At 38.9% G+C, this 16986-nt stretch overlaps 1 protein-coding gene across 37 annotated transcripts in view; it reads right to left on the minus strand.

Annotated features, from left to right (window-relative positions):
* Window positions 1–16986, minus strand: part of PTK2 (protein tyrosine kinase 2) — a 366245-nt gene that overhangs the window by 115373 nt on the left and 233886 nt on the right. For 10 of the 37 annotated variants that reach the window (XM_033203297.1, XM_033203314.1, XM_033203313.1 and 7 more), the window contains 4 exons: window positions 9691–9774; window positions 8544–8561; window positions 2889–2945; window positions 1031–1051 (listed from right to left, as the gene is read on the minus strand). In XM_033203297.1, the coding sequence (XP_033059188.1) occupies window positions 1031–1051; window positions 2889–2945; window positions 8544–8561; window positions 9691–9774 (180 nt within the window). The remainder of the gene's footprint in view (window positions 1–1030; window positions 1052–2888; window positions 2946–8543; window positions 8562–9690; window positions 9775–16986) is intronic. The other 27 variants (XM_033203331.1, XM_033203325.1, XM_033203329.1 and 24 more) reach the window with 5 other exon arrangements.

A 16986-nucleotide genomic window follows, 5' to 3' on the forward strand; every position in this document is an offset into this window, starting at 1 on the left:
ATCCATAAGTAAAAGTTTCATCTGTGGCACATCAATCTATGAAAATGCTTTAAACAGAGTGGAATTCTCTTAAACGATATTTTCACAGGAATTCATGTAATTAGTTATGGTATTAGAAACTACTGAAACAATGAGTTCTACTAAAGGTAGATATTTTTCATGTTGTTCCTAGGAGTTTTTACATTTCTGATTTATTTTATATCTATTTGATAGTTTTCTAAATAATTGCTCCAACTATTAAATTATATGCTTAATTATTAAGAACTATTAGTTTAGGTATTAATATATGAAGGCTATAAAAGTACAGTTATTTAAAGCAATTATTTTACAAATAACTACAGTTTGTAAATATGGAAGCAACATAAAATTATGTCATAAGTAAACTTTATGTTTTGAAAGTTTAAGAGTTTTCCACTTCATGATAATCCTAGCTCTATATTACTCATGGAGCTAAAAGAGTTTAAAGAGGTAGTTTCTCAAAATTAAATCAAAATTAGATGACTCAAAATCAAGGTTGGACATATCAACATTATGAATCATAAATACTTTATACTTTTGAGACGATGTGCCCCAAATTAATATATTGTTATTGTAATTTATACAAAATAGATTATTCAGTAGGTTTTTGAGGCACATGGAAAGAAAATGCCCATTAGGAATGTAATAGATTTAATTATAACCCATTTAGCTACTTTGTATTTTGATTTATTTCAGGTAAGAAACTCATCTCCACAGGTTATCGCATATATATTCCAGTAGTGTAATCACCAATGAAATACACCAAGAGCCAAATATTTTTACATGTTCTCCCTGGTTTATCAAATTATAAACACAGAACATTCAACCCAAAATTTAGATAGTTATTTTCCTCTTTAAAATCACTTTAGCTAGTAGTTCCATTGATTTAACAGTATGAGTAAACCAATGACAAATAGTTTAAAAATAAGTTAACCAAAAACTGAAACATCTCATATCACTCCATAGGTTGCAATTGCAAGCAAATGCAGTTAATTTAAAGGAATCCTGTTACCTTCATCTATTCCATAGCTTTCTGTATTGCAATTAAGAGAGAAAAAAATTGAAGACCTTGCTTAGAAATAACTAATAGCAATTAGGTTAGCAACACAAACTTGAAGAGAATATTTCAATAATAATGTTTAAAATATTTTAAGCACAAATATGAATTTAAAAGAACTAAATACAAGTGAAAACTAAATATCTTCAAGTTAACTCAATGTTAGTTAAACAATGCTTTAAAGTTCCTATCTCATCAGTTTCTATAACTTATTTTTGTGGGGTATGGATGAAATCCATGTTGGACATTTACTGCTCAAATATAAATAATAAATATAAAAATAAAAACTGGAGTATCTGCAGGAATGTACAAGTGACTATATGGCTAATCAAAAAAGTAAACAAGTGCTTTGATATTTTTTTTTCTTTTTTTTTTTTTCTGAGACAGGGTCTCACTCTGTTGCCCAGGCCAAGTGCAGTGGTGCAATCAGGGCTCACTGCAGCCTCGACCTCACAGGCTCAAGCAATCCTCACACCTCAGCCTCCTGAGTAGCTGAAACAACAAGCGCGTGCTACTACACCCACCTAATTTGTTTTGTTTTTGGGAGAGACAGTATCTTGTTATGTTACCTAGGTTGGTAATGTACTCTTAGATTCAAATAATTCTCCTGCCTCTGTCTCCCAAAGCGCTGAGATTACAGATGTGAGCCACCATGCCAAAAAGTTAAACCTAAGTTTAAACATTTTTCCAAACTGATCCTGGCAATCCAAATGTACACACAAGTTTCAGATCTGGCCTCTTTTGAATAACTCTCTAGTCAAGACGCTCTTGAAAGGGGACATGGGTCAACAGGGCACAATGCACACTTGAAAGGCAACACTGGGTTGTTTCTCTTCATTCTGGTAACGCTTCCTCAATGTATACAGAACATTCAAATAAGAGTATTTACAAGAATATTATACCACAGAATAAGGCACCTATAACATTTATTTTACAAATATATATAGCTCTACTAAAATCAGGACATTCAGATTTTGAATTAACTACTAAGACTTCTGAAGACTCTTTAAAAGGCAGGTTTAATTTTATTTTTTTATACCCAAGCCAGTACTGTGTGGAACATTAAAAAAAAAAAAGAAAGAAAATTAAAAAATAATTTTTTTTATGCAAATGAAATTTCAAGAGCTTCTCTAATTCAAGATCCGGAGACTACACACTCCAACATGAGACCTCGGGCTTCAAGACTTTCCTTAATCAACAAGTTGCATATCACAGAGAGAAGCAGAATCTTGACATTTCCAGGCTCTATGAAGGTCCTTTAAGAGTTCTGTTTCTCTCCCCACACTTCCCCTCCCTGAGGTGTACAGACTGACGATGGTTAGAAGCTATCTGTATTGGTTAGTCAATGGCAACAAAGAATAAACAATTTCAAGGGGGAAACTGCAAATCTTTGAATATATGTATGTGAATGTATGGGTATACGTGTGTGTGTATGTATGTGTATTATACATATAGGTGTGTGTATATATATTGTGTATACATACACACATTCACATATATACTCAACCAATAATACTAACTTTCTACAGACAGAAAATACCCTCATCAATAAAGGTTCTACTATGATAGAGTCAGAAAACAAGATTACAAAAATCCTGTAACTAAAAACTGTTACAGACATTTGAGTTTTAGGCTTCTGACCTTAGAGTGGGCATATGTAAGTAATATAGAATGGTAAAGATTGAAAAGAATATTTTTGTTCAGCACCCAAGGAAGTATTAAAAATGGCTCTAAAAAGACAGTATCAATAACTTTTAAATGCAAGGAGGTATCTGTCAAGTCTGAGCAAGAACAAAATCAGAAGTTTACTTACTTGAGGGCATGGTGTAAGTATCTTCTTCATCTATAATCTCAGCATAATCATCTGTTTCTGCAGGAAAAGAAACAGATGCGTTGAAAGAGGTTAAACAACTGACCTCCTGGTATTTCATATAATTAAAATAGGCAAAGTGATCTGCTTAAATCCTCTACCATGCTGAAATATTCTTAAAACACTATTACTCAAATTTTGCTCACACATGAGTCATTTATGGAAATAAAAGTGACATCATTGTCCAATACGTTATAATACACAGACTTGTTTATCGGAGAGCAAACAGGGCTAACACAGGAACCCTTGTAAAAAAAAGAAAGACATGAAACAACTATGTATATGCTTCAAATTAACCAAGCTACCAACCGCAAAGCTCTTCCTCAACTACACCAAATACATGTTTAAAACTACAGTTGTCTACTGGGCTTTCTCCAAGTAAGACCGGTATCTCCAAAACACAGTATTTGATTTTATTAACAATTAGACTTGACAGCATAATCTGAATGGAACCTTTAGAAAATAAATGGCAGCCTAATTTTTGAGATTAACTGTGCTAATTCATTCCATTTGCTCAGGGCTGAGAAATGCAACAGGAATTTGTCTCCTAACTTTCAAACTCATATTTTAGGCATTAATGTCAAAAGGGTAGATCTAAAAAGAAAAAAAGGAGAATAAGCAGCATATTAAAACGAAGTTTTCTGAGATCATGGCAAGAAGTTCCAATGTATCTATCTACTCTTTTGGGGTAACACACCAACTTAAAAGTCCACCACTATATTAACGGGAACTTTAAAAATACCCATCTGAAGAAAACAGTCATTCATGTGGGTAACAACTATACTGAAAAATCACTTCAGCCTTGTCTTTTTTCTTTTTCTGGAAAAAGGAACATCTTTAGCTGCTCCATGTATAAGGATTTTAACTGCTGGGCCATTCTTGTGAGTCAGTAAAGCAGGAACAGTACTTTGTGATGCATCATTTCCAAGGAGCTCTATTTTGATATTTTGACTTAGCATCCTTGTTTAACACCAGAGAAAATAAAAGCTACAAGTTCTTTCTTCTGTGCTGCCTTATTACTGCATTCAGATATTAAACGTATAGAATTCAAAGAAAATAGAGAATATATGTGGTTTACAGTCACTGGGATATCAATCATTCCACATCTATGGTAATGACTGAGATCAAGTCTACAAGTGGAAGAATTCACTTCTTATTATATAATCATCATTAAAAGTGATTACAGCAAAAAAAAAAGTTGAGGAAGCAGAATATAACACCAATGAATCAATTCTCTTTGAGACAGTTATTATTTGTAAACTATTCCTAAGTCCTATATTACAGGCAGACAATCTATATTATTCTTTTACATTTATAAGAACACTCATATTAAAAAAGTTTTAATAGACTCCAAATCATACATTCTTTTATTTCTGTATTTCTCCCTCTTAATCTGTTTTCAGCGAACACTAAGAACAGTAAATTGGCATCTGTAGGCCTATAGCTCTGCTTCTGTGTAAGATGGCTTATCAAAGACCCTGTAAAAGAAAATTTGGGGATGGAAGAAAGCTGTTAACACACTTGCAACAAAAAGGACTAAGCAAGGGAGGAATCTACTCTAACAGCTAAGGCAACAGAAGCCACACAAATGGCCATTTGCAATCATTTCTCTTTTGATTCCAGTTTAACATGCTCAACTTTGGGATGCTCTCCTCAGAAAATGAATGCAATTAAAGCTGCCTTTCCACACAACAGCCCTGGCACCCTCACTGCTTCCTTTCATATAAAGCATGTGCCTTTAGAAGTGAAGCATATGAGTTGGCTCTGCTGAAGCAGGATTTTGGGAGACAGAGCCACTCAAACTCTGCACTTCTGCTTCCCTTCCCAAGGCTGCCCTGTAACCCAAACTGCTGAAGAGTCTCTACAACCCTGCATGTAGCTCATGGCATTACTAAGCAAATGTTTTGCACTTGTCACCACAGGTACCACAGCTTCATATGGCTGAAAAGGTTCATTAAAAGCCTGTTCAGAAACCCAAGTCTCTCAGGTGACAGGTTGTAAAATGCCTTAATGAAGAAGGGTATAAAGCTGCTGCTAACACCAGTGGCAGTGACCTCCAACTGAGAGCTTTACCATGCACCAAAGCTTATGTCAGCCTAGAGCCAATTCTGGGTTTAGCCACCTATTCAGAGATCTCTCCGCAAACTAATTTGCCCCCATCTCATTGTTCTTAATCATGTTCCCTGGCTCATTTTCCTCATTACCTATAACAACCTGATATAATTTTGTTTCCTGTGAACTGTATGCCCATCTCTCCAGAATCGAACAGCCACCAGAGTGGAACCTTCATGTATCTTGCTCAACACTGTGTCCTCAGCAGCTAAAGCAGTGCCTAGCACAGAGAAGGTCCCTCAAGAAACACGTTAAACCAAAAGAATGAATGCAGTGCGGCAATCAGTAAAGGAACACTGTACCCCTAGGAAACTAAGGCAAAGGGTTTAAACTGTGTGAGGCAGCAAAGAGGTGAATGGTAGAGCTGCAAAACATGTGACAAAATACACAAACCCATTTGGGGAAAAATGCTTGCGCTTTGGAAAGTCACTTCACCTGGCAATACTTCAGCTGTGCCCTTATGGGTAAAATAACATCATCCACCTTGTAGGGTTGTTATGAGGATTACAGGAGACACAACAGAAAGTTGAGATGTGCCCTGCACATAACAGATCATCAAGCAACAGTAGCTCTTCTTATTGTTTTGCTTCTTCTGAAGGCTCTCTGAAAAGGACCTGGCAGTTGAGGATCTAGGATTCCCGTGTGCTGATACTCTCAGCCAGTCTTTTTGGTTTGACAGCAGTTCTTCAGGGACTGTCTCATTTTATAAAATCCTCAGCAGAGATACCAACCTCCAAAATAATTGTGAAGGAGTAAAAATAAATAGGCTAATACGTATCAGGCTAGCATACATTGTGGAAAATATCATGTTGCATATATTTCAGTTAATTCATACAATCACAAGAGAAAATCTGTAAATTTCGTGGTTTTTTTTTTTTTAGCTGTATGAATTGTATATAAAATCTTTGTGGATATATCAAAGCTGTCTGGGAATTACTTATATTTGGGGTGCAGGTGTGTGAACTATTAGGCAATGTGAACAGAGAATTCATGGAGTAAAATCAGCAATGTTGCAGGTACACGATCTGCAAAAGTTTATAACCTTCTACATATGAGTTTTCAAATTGTAATACGTGGTGTATACTTCTAAGAATTCCTTTTTTGTTGTTTTTGAAGACAGGGTCTTGCTCTGTCGCCTAGGGTGGAGTACAGTGGTGTAATCTTGACTCGCTGCAGCCTTCACCTCCTGGGCTCAAGTGATCCTTCCAAATAGCTGGGACTACAGGCACGCACCGCCATGTCTGCTAATTTTTTATATGTTTTGTAGAGATGGGGTTTTGCCATGTTGCCCACGCTGGTCTCGAACTCCTGGGTTCAAGTGTAATCCCAGAATGCTGAGAATACAGGCAGGAGCCACTTCACCCAGCCTTCCCAAGAATTCTTGACATTGATGTGGTTGTATTTTGCTTTTCTTTCCTGGCTTTTAGGATTGTGAGCTAGTATTACATTGATATAATAGGTATTTTTACATACTCAAGGGCCCTAAAAAATTGGAGTCCAGCCTGAAACTTCTGGGCCCTTCACATGTTAGTGTAACATAGTTTAAGGAAAGTAGAAAAATTACCCCCAAGGTTTAATTCAAAAAATAAGGAAAATAAGAAGAAAAAAGGAAACAGGTTCAAAGGCCTGGGCACAAATGAAGCTAGGTCTGCATTCTGTATTTAATAATGACACTGACTACTAATTATATTATTGGGAGCTTACCATATACTAGATTCTGTTGTAAATAATTACATATATTGTCATTTAATCCTCAGCAAAATTCTTTGAGGTTGTACTATGATCACCATCCCTATTTCACAGGCAAAAAACTGTAGCATACAAAAACAGGTGGGCCACATTTGGTCCATGGGCCTTACTGACCAAGAATAAGTGACTAGCCTTACAGCTCAGCTTATTCACCTGTAAAATTGGTTACATACACTTGCCCTGGCTAATTCATAGTATTGAAAAATTCATAGGTGGGGAAAATACACGAAAATGTTTGCAGACATTTATCTAAAATTTGATGCTTACAGAGTAATCCTCACAACAACCACTTGAGACCTTTCCCAGATGAAGACCCAAGAGATAAAGCAATTTGCTTGTAATCCCTCAGCTAGTCAGTTGCTGACTGGATGGGGCAGTGGAAAAAGGGCAAGGCTGGAGCCTAAGACCTGACCACTTGCCTCTAGCAGTCTTAGAGTCCCTCTTAATCCTTTGATTATCACTTTCCTCACCTGCAAAACAGTGAGGACAATACCCAGTGATATTCTGAATGACTGCTGTGAGAATGAGAAATCAAGTCAGTAAAGTGTCATGTGCAGAAAGCTCCTGATGAATTGCAGCTGCTAATTTATTATCATGGAATCAGTCTAAAAATGAAGCTCAAATCTCTGACTTCAAACCCTGTGAAGAACATGCACTTTTAAGACCTTTTACTGAAATTGCTTAGCTTGTTATACTCAAGTTATCAATATCTCTATCCTATTGCAAAAATGAACATAGGCGAAATCATCAGTAAAAGCATTCTTTCATTTAATCAGGAGGAAAAAAAACCCAATTCCTTCTTTTCTTTCTTTTTCTTCTTTTTTTGAGACAGAGTCTCGCTCTGTCGCCCAGGCTGGGGTGCAGTGGCACAATCTTGGCTCACTGCAAGCTCCACCTCCTGGGTTCACGCCATTCTCCTGCCTCGGTCTCCTGAGTAGCTGGGACTACAGGCACTCGCCACCACACCCAGCTAATTTTTTGTGTTTGTAGAAGAGATGGGGTTTCACCATGTTGGTCAGGCTGGTCTCGAATTCCTGACCTCAGGTGATCTGCCACCTTGGCCTCCCAAAGTGCTGGGATTACAGGCATGAGCCACCACACCCGGCCACAATTTCTTCTTAATTTTAGTTTATAAAATCTTACTCTTTTAGTATAAAGGAGTTTAGTTTCATGCAAGCAGTATATCAAGTAGATGGGAAACCTAAGACATAGCATGTGATTTTAAATTTAAAAATTTCTACCTTAAGTGCTATCTACTGTTTGAAAAACCAGTTATCATTATTGCTGTTATTTCCCTAATTCTGTTAGTTTTTGTGAGGCTTTAAAATCATTTTTCATTCTTTCCTTTCTACTATCTCATTCCCAAACTAAGAATTATCACATAGATACTATACTTGTGAAAGAGAGTCTATGGACTGCTACCATTTACGGCTTTCAAGTGTTACTAATTTTGCTTTTGACATTTTTTAAGAACTCTCAGAAAAGTTTTAATAATGAAATCTAGAAAATTTACTAGGAATACATACAACTCAAAGTTATCACTAAAATGTGATTAAGAAATTGATGTTATCCTTTCCATGCCAAAGCCCTAAGCAATTTTTAAAATACTATTTTTGCATACCATTTTGTACTTGGTTCTGTTCGATCAAAAGCACATTTTGCCTTTCATTAAATACTAAACTATATTTATTTCCATAATTATCATCGCAATAACACAAATGTGAAAATAAATATTACCGTCCCCACTAATTTCATCTGCAGATCCAGGTGGCATGCAAAGAAAGGGAAGTAGGGAACAGAGGGAGGGGAGACATAGGAAGGAGAAGAGGGAAGAGAGGGGAAAACACTATTAAAATGACAAGTAAACCAAAGTGTAAGAAAAATAAAAAAAATTACCCCCCAGGGTTTAATTCAAAAGATAAAGAAAGATTGTAGTGGTAGTATGTTTACTTGAATCTGAGGGCATAATGCCAAGTTTAAAGCTGTCAATGTATTACATGAAGTTACACAGCTAAAGTATTACAGAGTGTAAACTGGATTCTGCCACACTAAGCAAAGTTAATTTGACTGCCTCTTACAATTAAATTTTAAAAATGGTTTCTACCTTCCTCAAAGGGAACTTGTGTCCCCTCAGATAAAAATGCAAATAAACTAGTTATTAATCTGTATGTTTAGTTACAAGAAGTGAATAAGCCCTTAGCAAGCCCATTCCAATGAGCCAGTGAGATTTAAATATTACAAGGTAGACACAGGCCAAGCCCACTACTATAAACTGTGGGGAGTGCGGTACTTGAAGCTCTGCTGACAACAAACGTTCCCATTTAAGTTTGCACGGAAGAAATTTTGTTTTGAAGAGTTTGGAGAAATTACTATTTCAATTATTGTAAATAATCTTTGCTTTTCTAGAAAATGCTCCAAATGGTATAGCTGTCTCTACTATGCAGCAGCCCTAAGTATCTGTCCCCAAAGCATTAAAAGCAGACAACTAGGGAGTCACTATGACCATTCTCCTTCATTCAGTTGCATGCTATATTAGGAAATCCATAATGCAAACAGTGTGATCCTGCTGACCTCTGTGGGAAAACACTCAAACAGCACAAATGAAACTGAGAAACGACTTCTTGCCCTGTCATGCATTTAAAAACCAGCAAACAGGCAAACAAAAAATCTTCTCTTCAAGAGAGTAACCCAAACAAAGATGGTCAGACATAAAACCTTGCCCCCACCCCAACCCTGTTATTGCTTCTGAACAATGAACAGCACATACACTAATATTCGATAAAGCTATGATCTGTTCAGGATAATCTATAAGCATCAAGTTAGAGTTAGTTTCTCTGGAGTGCTCTGGTTAATAGGAGAGCCTGTGCAAATATGAGTGCAGTACCCGTAGAAGGAGGATCATGAGAACAGAAGACCAAAGGGAGAAAGCGCCTAGCTTTCTTAACTTTATGTTGGCAGTGACTGACTCCTTTATAAAGAGGCAAGAGGGGAAAGAGAAAAATAGAAACAAATTATTTCAATACAAAAGACAACTTTTGTTACATTTAAAGGCTTATCTATAAAAACAGATACAAAATTGCAATGCTTTTATTTTGACCATTGGCATGCCTTATTTCTTACTATGACTGACTTGAGTTTTAAAAAACATACTAATAACTTAAAATTTAATTTCCTGTAGATTAGCACTTGATACAGAAACAAGACTTAAGACTCTCCCAGCTCTGTAGAGCCAGCCAATTGAACATTCAGATATTTTTCCAAATGATAACATTTAAAAGAAAAAAACAAAGACCAATAAATAATTCATGACTTTTGTGAACACATTCAACCATAAAGAAAAAAAAAGCAGAAAAATAGCAGTTCTTCATTTGTGAAACAGTTTTATGAATAACTTTCCCCAAATCATTATCAAAGACACTCACAGCTCGAGTTATATACTTTACATAAATTACCTTAACATAAAAACCAGTGACGAGGATCTTTGAAAACGTAAGTTGCAAAACCTCTACTAGCAATATTGATTCATTTGCTCACTCATTTACGTACTCAAAGCTCATTTTAGAGTCAAAAAGCTGGATCAGTAAGACATAGCTCTCCAGAAGCATATAGCAAAATGAGAAAACAAGCAGCAAAATGAGAAAACAAGGTAATGGCAATAGTGGACAAGTGTGAAAGTGAAGTCAAAGCCAGGGATGCAGGGATGTAGCCCTTTAAGATGTAGCAGTCATTAACATATGACAGACACAGGTAACATCAACATTTAACTGCATACTCACAGGGTATCATAAAGAAAGATCAGAAGTATGGACCCAAGAACAAGGGTCAGGACTGTTTGCCCACCAAGATGGTAACAATCTTATTGACATTGTCAACATATTAGGAACAGAAATGAGAACAGAAATGTACACTTCAGTAGTATTTTTCAAACGGCATGCTTTGATCCTATTAACATTTACTGTTTGCTTGTTTGTTTTGAGACGGAGTCTGGCTCTGTCACCCAGGCTGGAGTACAGTGGCTGGATCTCAGCTCACTGCAAGCTCCACCTCCCGGGTTTACGCCATTCTCCTGCCTCAGCCTCCCGAGTAGCTGGGACTACAGGCGCCCACCACCTCGCCCGGCTAGTTTTTTGGATTTTTTAGTAGAGACGGAGTTTCACCGTGTTAGCCAGGATGGTCTCGATCTCCTGACCTAGTGATCTGCCCGTCTCGGCCTCCCAAAGTGCTGGGATTACCAGCTTGAGCCACCGCGCCCGGCCTGTTTGTTTGTTTTTGAGAAGAAGTCTCCCTCTTGTCTCCCAAGCTGGAGTGGAATGGCGCAATCTCAGCTCACTGCAATCTCCGCCTCCGGGTTCAAGGGATCCTCCTGCCTCAGCCTCCCGAGTAGCTGAGATTACAGGCACCTGCCATCACGCCCAGCTAATTTTTGTATTTTTTTTTTTTTTAAGTAGAGTCAGGGTTTCACCATGTTGGCCGGGCTGGATTCAAACTCCTGACCTCAGGTGATCTGCCCACCTTGGCCTCCCAAAGTATTGTGATTACAGGCATGAGCCACTGCACCCGGCCAATCCCATTAACATTTACTGACAATTTCATCTTATTGCTTGATTTGAAAAGCTACCTTTACACACACTAAATTTCTGGAGTTTGTATATGATGGCCCTAGAGTAAAGTATAAACTGGTCTCTCAGTTAAGAAGATGGGCCTGCCAGCCTGTGTAATATAGCAAGATCCTGTCTCTACAAAAAAATTCAAAAATTAGCCAGGTGTGGTGTCGTGCACCCGTAGCCCCAGCTAGCTATTGAGGAGGCTGAGTTGGCAGGATTGCTGGAACTAGGAGGTAGAGCCTGGACCACAGAAGCAGAGCCTCTGAACTCTAGCCTGGCGACACAGGGAGACCTTGTCTTGCTAAGATGGGCCTGACAACTGGATGCACTGTTTGATGCGGGATGGGATTTTGGACTGGAGGCTGGGAAAGGGAAAGATCAGGAAGCAATAGCGATACGGGACATTATTGGGATGAAATAATTTGGACTGTGGATAAGAGCATTTCTTCAGTATTAAATTTCCTGATTTTGATAATTATACTCTGATCATATAAGATGACATCTTTGGTCTTAAACACACACTGAAATGTTTATAAGGGGCACCATGTCTGTAACTTGCTTTCACATGATTCAAGGAAAAAACTAACAACAACAAAAAACCCTACAGAGTGATAAAGCAAGTGAGCCAAAATATAAACATAGTGAACTGGAGGAAAGAACGTAAGAGACATCACGTTACTATTCTTACAACCATTCTCCAAGCGTAAAGTTAACAGAAAAATAAAAGATACATGGAACACTAGCTGTGGAGCCAGATAGTTTGGATTTAAATACTGGCTCAATTACTCATTCTGACCTTGGATACATTGCTCAACTTCTGTTCCTTGGTTCTCTCATTTGTAAAATGGGGTCATAACGGAAGCTACCTCCAATAAGGAGGTTGGGAAAGGATTCCATGGGATTCTCTGGGCACCTGGAACAGAGCAACCACTCCACAAGTGCTAGCTCTTCTTACTTTTCTACTGTTCATTTCTAAATTGGACTGAATATTCTTTATACTAACTGAAAAAGTGAATTTTCTAAAAAAGTACAACTCTTTTTGAGTAATACCAAGAATATTACCACACATCATAAAAACAAAAAGGATTAGGACTTTTACTGTATTCAAGATAATCCCTTTAATTATTGAATACCTGCCATAAACTAGACATATCATGTAGGTGCTGGAGTTAGAGCAGTGAACAAAACAGACACCCAAACTTACAAATTATTGAGCTTACGTTCTAGTAAGGGAGAAGGAAGATAAAATAAGTAAATTATATGGGATGTCAACATGTAAGTGCTAGGGAAAAACCAACAGAAGAAGGAGTATTTTCAGGTGGGGCTATCATTTTAAATACGGTGATTATGGAGGAAGTCATCTGCAAAGACTTCAGGAGGAGAGGGAAAGGACCATGCACACATCAGGGGAGGCCAGTGCAGCAGACACAGGCCTTGGCTCTGCAGGTCAGTGTGAGCACATGCTGAGGAGCAGCAGGGAGGTCAGGTGAGGAGGATGAAGAGTTGGGAGTGGGAAGGGGGAGGTGGCACTGAGACACACGCAGTTAGGTATCAGAGTGTCTAAGACCTCTTAGCTCATGGTAAGGGCACTGGCTTTTATTCTGAATGATGTCAAGAGTCATTCAGAATATTAATATTTCCTTTTATAGGAAAAGAGAGAGTTCCTACATTGTTTCACAAATTCTAGGAATGTGAAGATAATGAGTAAGGCCACTAGTCAAGAAAAAAATGCCTTTCAACAATTGCTCCGGGCCTGGGTGCAGGATAGGGGTGAGGAGGGCATGACTGAAGCCCCGCACTCCTGCCTCTCTGGGCCTGATAAATTTTGCAGACCTCACATACCTCAGGCTGCTCTGAGCAACTTTTCCTTTCTCACCAGTCCAACTTTCTCACCAGTCCAACAGTGATTACGCTGGTTCCTATTTACCTCAGTCTCAACTAGCTTGTTGCAATCCTACCTATTCCCTTTTAGAAGCCTCCCAGGAAGCCTTTGAAAAATGACAGATGATGTCACTCTTCTCATTCTCTGTTCTCTTTTGTACTGAGTTACTTGTTCTCTTTGGCTTTTGGGGTACAGGGATTACTCCATACTGTGAGGGAGAACTTGACCTTTGTATGTGTGGCAACGTGTGATCAATTGGCAAGTCACCAGCAAAAGTTGCAGTTTTGGAGTGGCTAACAGTGGTCACAGTGAATGGTTATAACTGCAGAGGGCTACTTATTTCTCTACACATTTAGATAAGAAAAGCAAAATTTGAACACCTGGAGGCTAAGGAAACACTCACCAGCAGGGGGTAAGACTCCTACGGCAGATGGCAGAATGGGCTGATGGGTGTTGGGTCACCCATCGGCATCGCAGGAATGTCCCTGCAGCATGGAACACTGTGGAACATTATGTAGCCTGGTCCTAATGTCAGAGGCATCTGAACCAGAGCAACTCCATCTTGAATAAGGGCCCGGTAAAATAAGACTGAGACCTCCTGGGCTGCGTTCTCAGGAGGTCAGGAATTCTAAGTTACAGGATGAGACAGGAGGTTGATAGAAGATAAAAGTCATAATAAAGACCTTGCTGATAAAATAGCTTGTGGTAAAGATGCTGGCCAAAACCCACCAAAACCAAGATGGTGACAAAAGTGACCTCTGGTCATCCTCACTGCTTACGATATGCTAATTATAATGCATTAGCATGCTAAAAGACACTCCTACCAGTGCCATGACAGTTTACAAATGCCATGGCAAGGTCAGCAAGTTACTCTGTATGGTCTAAAAAGGGAAGGAACCCTCAGTTTTGGGAACTGCCCACCTCTTTCCCAGAAAACTCATGAATAATCCACTCCATGTTTAGCATATAATCAATAAGTAACTATAAGTATCCTTAGTCCAGCAGCCCACACTGCTGCTCTGCCTACGGAGTAGCCATTCTTTCATTCCTTTGCTTTCTTAATAAACTTGCTTTCATTTTACCCTATGGATTTGCCTCAAATTCTTTCTTGAGCCAGATGCAAGAACCCTCTCTTGAGGTCTGGATAGGAACCCCTTTCAGTTAACACCATGGTATTTCCCTCTTTTGGGTGAACCAGGATTCAATGTAAAAGTGGAAACCAGGCATGGTGGCTCATGCCTGTAACCCCAGCACTTGGGGAGGCAGAGGTGGGCAGATCACCTGAGCTCTGGAGTTGGAGACCAGCCTGGGAAACACGGCAAAATACTGTCTTTACAAACAATACAAAAGCTAGTCAAGCGTGGTGGTGCGTGCTTGTAGTTCGCAGCTACTTAGGAGGGTGAGGTGTGAGGTATGTTTGACCCCGGGATATGGAGGTTGCAGTGAGCCAAAACCACACCACTGCGCTCCAGTATGGACAAGACCCTGCCTTTAAAAAAAAAAAAAAAAAAAAAAAAAGTGGGGTCCTTGATTTTTTTTTAAGACAGGGTTTTGCTATGTTGCCCATGCTAGTCTCTAACTCCTGGGCTTAAGGAATCTGCCTGCCTCAGCCTCCCAAAGTGCTGGGATTATAGGTGTGAGCCACCATACCAGGCCCTTGATTTTTACACTGGGCCTTCCAGTTATGCCTGCTTTTCAAATATTTAAATATTAGGCCTTGAAAACTGCAAACGCTTTATTTGCCCAATTCATTAAAGGGCACCAACTTGAAGTCAGTAATCTAATTAAAAACAAGCTAAGTTGAAAAGAACACCTATCAAAATAAATCAGTCTCCAAAACACAACTTTCTGACATTTAGCTGCCTATTTTGAAATCCTCTGTCAAAGAAATTTACACCTATAAGGGAAATTACCGTTTTTAAGGGCATCTTCCCCACTGCACCTAAACCACTAAAACATTATCTTCATGTTCCTTGAATCTGTGATATAAAGAACAATGGACAATCAATAGTTTATTATTATCATTGAGAGTCTTACTGTGTCCATCCAGGCTGGAGTGCAGTAGCGCGATCTTGGCTTACTATAACCTCCGCCTTCCAGGTTCAAGCAAATCTTGTGCCTAAGTCTCCTGAGTACCCGAGATTACAGGCATTCGCCACCACACCCGACTAATTTTTGTATTTTTAACAGAGACAGGTTTCACCATGTTGGCCAGGCTGGTCTGGAACCTCTGACCTCAGGCGATCCGCCTGCCTTGGCCTCCCAAAGAGCTGGCATTACAGGTGTAAGCCACCACGCCTAGCCAATACTTATATTATTTTAATGCAAATTCTTGGTAAACAATTTAAGAACTGTCTGTTCTTTCTTCCTTTACAAATCCACTTGTAATTGCCACTAATCAGAGTACATATACAGGGCGACTTCAATCTATGACTCGGTCTTCTAAATATATTCCCAGTGTAAACCTTAAAGGAAAAAGCTTATGCAAAATTAATATAAGTACAGAGTTTATTTCTAGGAGCAATTTGGATTTGTCAATAGATTGCATACAGGAGAAGAAAACAGAGAATAGCATCAAGAATAACCCCAAGGATGATCTGAGCAGTCAGAAGGAAAGTAGTGCCATTTAGTGAGTGGAGAAGGGGAGAGAAGCAGGCTTGGTGTGAATATCAGTTCATTTCGAGTATATTAACTCTGAAATGCTTATGAAACACCAGATTCCACATGGTGAGAACGTAGTGGCCACAGGGGTCTGGAGTTCAAGAAAGAAGTCTGAAAAGCTAAGATAACAATCTGAGAGTCACCAGCATAATTAAGTCATGAAACACAATGAGATCCCCAAGGGGGTGACCTTGGCTGACACAAAGTGTCAGAAGAACTGAGTCCTGGGATCCTCGGGCATGAAGTGTTGAGTAACAAGGAGTGAGGCAGGAAGAATATGGTATTCTGGAAGCACAAGCAGAGCAATGTCAATAAGGAGCAACACTGAATCACAATAACTCACATAAACAGTTCTTCTATCATAAGGAGACCAGTGATGTCAGAAGGGGGCTACTAAGGTGGGGAAACCACAGTGGGTGATGTGCAAATGAAACTAGAGCTAACCTGATTAAGCCTGCCAAACTTAACCTGCCTTGTTTGCTGTATGAGGCCATTATTGTATTGCTATCAATAAATACTGGAGACTGGGTAATTTATAAAGAAAAAAGGTTTTCATTGGCTCACAGTTCTGCCAGCTTTATGTAAAGCATGGCGCTGACATCTTTTTGGTTTCTGGGGAGGCCTCAGGAAGCTTACAATCATGGCAGAAGGTGAAGAGGGAGCAGGCACATCACACAGCAAAAGCAAGAGCAAGGGGTGGGGAAGAGCCACATACTTTAAAGGACCAGTTCTAATGTGAACTCAGAACCAGAGATCACGCATCACCAAAGGAATGGCCCAAGCCATTCATAAGGGATCTGCCTCATGATTCCAGCAACAACCACCAGGCCCCACCTCCAAAACTGGGGATTACGTTTCTACATGAGATTTGGGCAGGGATAAATATCCAAATGATATCAGTTGCTTTTAGTTGCTTAGATTTACAAACTCCCACAAGCAAGTCAAACAGCCAGACAATCCATAACTAAACTCCCACTAGCTTCCTGTAGGTCACTGCAGTAATGGGTGCTTTTAGTTGTTTTTCAGAAAGTAG

Source organism: Trachypithecus francoisi, unplaced genomic scaffold (genome assembly GCF_009764315.1).
Source record: "Trachypithecus francoisi isolate TF-2019V2 unplaced genomic scaffold, Tfra_2.0 Lachesis_group7, whole genome shotgun sequence".
Taxonomy (NCBI): domain Eukaryota; kingdom Metazoa; phylum Chordata; class Mammalia; order Primates; family Cercopithecidae; genus Trachypithecus; species Trachypithecus francoisi.